A 3,380-nucleotide genomic window follows, 5' to 3' on the forward strand; every position below is an offset into this window, starting at 1 on the left:
TTGGTGAACGGCTGCAAATTTTCTTTAACGGAGAGTCTCCAGACTGATCTGCGAGGATGTTCAGGATGGTCTCACGAGGCTACCATTGTGCAGCGCAGTGCAGTGATAAGGGTTTTTGCTCAGGCCACAGTGGCAGTCTGTGGGAGTGGGGCTCGAACTCAGAACCTTAGCGCAATACCCTAACCACTAGGCCACCAATCCCCCGAATTGTGATATAATTAATGCTAATGTGATCTTCACACTTAAATAAGTAGTTTCTCAAAGAAAGTAACATCAGGGGTTTCTAAAATAAAAAGCTAAAAGCTAACTTTCAACAAATCAAATAGTTTAATAATCTAAATAATACATTGAAAACAATAAATATATGTGTTGCTGTGGTTATATGTTTACTTATTAAATCATTTAGGAGTAAAAAGTGTTTTTGGTTTGGAAAAAAGTTGTTTTACTTTGTTGATATATAGTTTTTGATTAAAATGCATTTGTCGCACTATTTATAGACCTTATAAATAACTTGAATGAAAATTTTTATTGTGTTCCAACACCACTCTAAATACTTCTTGATTTCTTCTTCATTGTAAAAAAAAAAAAAAGTTTTGAGAAAAATGTCAATATCAGCAAAAAGTATAAAAGTTATAAATACTAGAAATCAAAATAGAGATCTGCCTTAAAAAGCTAAATGGTTGACGAAAGGAGGATTGGTGGAAGAAGTGATTTTAGAACTATCATGTTTTGGATTTAACTTGTCTTTATGCTCCTTTGTCTCTGCAGCCCCTGCAGGGGCAAACCTGATGGGTGGGGTGGAGGAGACTATTGACTGATCATGTTTAATGCCAAAAGGCACTCAGCTGAAGAGTCACTCTGCTAAACAAGTCAATAGCATTGCGAGCGACATGTCCATATCTTGTTGAAAGGATATCATTGTCTCCCTCACCGGGCCGTAGACTGAACCCCTCCTCGTCGACATCGGGTGAGGCCTGCAGGAGAAAGGAAAACCATGAAAGCAAAGAAAAATGCAATGCTTGCAAATATAGATTTGGCTTAATGGGCAGCGAACAGTTTTCTCAAGATATTCATCTTTCTGGCTGATCTACAGCACACTGAGTTATAATTCTCTTTAAAGAGCATACACGGTCACTTAAATCCCCAACGCACATAACAAAAACACAGGAACTGCCTTGTGCCAGAGCTATCGGGTGTCTGCTTCTCCAACAACAACATACATTGAGGATACTTACATATCTGTCCCAGTCAATCTCCCCGTAGAAACCATTAGGAGCTCCATTGGCCTTTTTCTGGAAGGAAAACCAGTGGTTATATCAAAGGTGTCACAAGGTACGGTAAATAAAAACAACTCAGTATTGTATTATCACACACACCATCTGCAACCTTCTCCTTTATTCGAATGAAGCCAAGAAAGATGTTGGGTCTAAATACATGGTTTTAGATTGGAGAGTATATCAATACACCCGATACCAAGGAAGAAGTCAATGTAGAGGTGAGAAAACACAGCTGCTGACCATGCAGGCATGGGACGGACCCTGAGTTTTACCTACCTTCCATTCTGCCCTTTGAATCGTTTTTTATCAAAAATTTATTTGGTTTTGTTTTTTTAAACACAGACATTAGCGATATATTTGCAATGAGGACTACGGTGTACATACTTTTCCCTTCTTTCCACCTTCGCTTCCCTCTTTGTCAGGTGAGCTCCTGTTTAAAATACAAGAGACGTGTAAATAAAATTTAATAAAAACAGTCTTTTACGCTAAAGATATTCCTTTTTTACACGAGTAAACTTACGTTGCTTCTGTGTCCTTCTCTTTCTTCCCTAGGCGAAGGGCTTTTCTGGTTCGTTTTTTCAGTCCTGTTGCAGAAAATGAAGAAAAAAGTCATCATAAAAGATGTTTACAGCATGAGTGTCATAATTCAGTCAACTGCCTTGTCAATAAAAGCTACTCAACAGCAAATAACCGACAAGATTAACAGTGCAGTAAGCCACGGATCAGAGGACCTTCAGGTTCAATAAAAAGGAAATAAATTCACGTTGATGCTTTAAATGAAAGTATTGATTTGGAACAAACCCTTAGCTGTGTGAAGGAATCTTAACAAGACTGAATTGGTAATAGTTAAATTCCTTGACCCTATGGAAAGAAAACTAAAGCTAAGGACAAGTAGGCTTGATCAGAGATGGAGCAGAAGGAACAACTGAATGCACAAATATTGTTGACATATTAATATTGGTTCAGTGCTCTGTTCGTGGCACACTGGACCAGCTCTATGCCGTCCATCGGGTGCTCGAGAGTTCGTGGGCGTTCGCCAACCTGTCCACATGTGTTTTGCGGATCTGGAGAAGGTGTTCGACCGTGTCCCTCATGGTGCCCTGTGGGGGCTCCTCAATGAGTATTGGGTCCGGGGCCCTCTGTTAAGGGCTGTCCAATGTCTATATGACTGAAGCATGAGCTTGGTTCGCATTGCCAGTAGTAAACCAGACCTGTTCCCAGTGCATGTTGGTCTCCAACAGGGCTGCCATTTGTCATCGGTTCTGTTCATTACATTTATGGACAGAATTTCTAGGTGGAGCCAGGGAGGGTGTCTGATTTGGGCACCACATCTCTGCCATTTGCAGATTATGTCCTGTTGGCCTCATCAAACCAGGATCTTCAGCTTGCACTTTGGCGGTTTGCAGCCAAGTGTGAAGCAGCCGGGATGAAGATTGGCACCTCCAAATCCGAGGCCATGGTTCTCCACCGGAGAAAGGTGGACTCCCTTTTTCAGGTCGTTGGAGATTCCTTTTCTCAAATGAAGGAGTTTAAGTATCTTGGGGTCTTGTTCACGAGTGATTGACGGATCGGTGCGGGGTCTGCAGTGATGCGGTCTTTGTATCGGACTGTCGTGGTGAAGAGGGAGCTGAGTCAGGGGACAAAGCTCTCGATTTACCGATCGATCTACGTTCTCACCCTCACCTATGGTCATGAGATCTGGGTAATGACTGAAAGGACAAGATTGTGCATACAAGCGGCCGAAATGAGAGTTTCCTTCACAGGGTAGCTGGGCGCACCCTTCGAGATCGGGTGTGGAGCTCAGATACCCGGGAGGATTTGGGAGTAGAGTCAATGCTCCTCCACGTCGAAAGGAGCCAGCTGAGGTGGCTCTGGCATCCATACTGGATGCCTCCTTGTTGCCTCCCTTGGGAGATGTTCCAGGCATGTCCTATTGGGAGGACAATTCTTGGAAAGCCCAGGACAAGCTAGAGGGACTATTTCTCTGATCTGGCCTGGTGTCGCTTCGGGGTCCCCCCGGAGCAGCTGAAGGAGGTGTGTGTGGATTGGGTAGTCTGGGCATAAAGTGGAACAGGATGGATGGATGGATGGATGGATGGATGG

General features: G+C 43.0%; 1 protein-coding gene across 1 annotated transcript in view; it reads right to left on the reverse strand.

Annotated features, from left to right (window-relative positions):
- Positions 1–3,380, reverse strand: part of LOC107083607 (SH3-containing GRB2-like protein 3-interacting protein 1) — a 36,568-nt gene that overhangs the window by 27,521 nt on the left and 5,667 nt on the right. Inside the window, exons 2-5 of the mRNA XM_015372966.1 lie at positions 1,798–1,861; positions 1,662–1,707; positions 1,236–1,292; positions 917–974 (exon numbers count right to left, since the gene is read on the reverse strand). Coding sequence (XP_015228452.1) covers positions 917–974; positions 1,236–1,292; positions 1,662–1,707; positions 1,798–1,861 — 225 coding nt within the window. The remainder of the gene's footprint in view (positions 1–916; positions 975–1,235; positions 1,293–1,661; positions 1,708–1,797; positions 1,862–3,380) is intronic.

This window comes from Cyprinodon variegatus, unplaced genomic scaffold (genome assembly GCF_000732505.1).
Source record: "Cyprinodon variegatus isolate N-32 unplaced genomic scaffold, C_variegatus-1.0 Scaffold79, whole genome shotgun sequence".
Taxonomy (NCBI): Eukaryota; Metazoa; Chordata; class Actinopteri; order Cyprinodontiformes; family Cyprinodontidae; genus Cyprinodon; species Cyprinodon variegatus.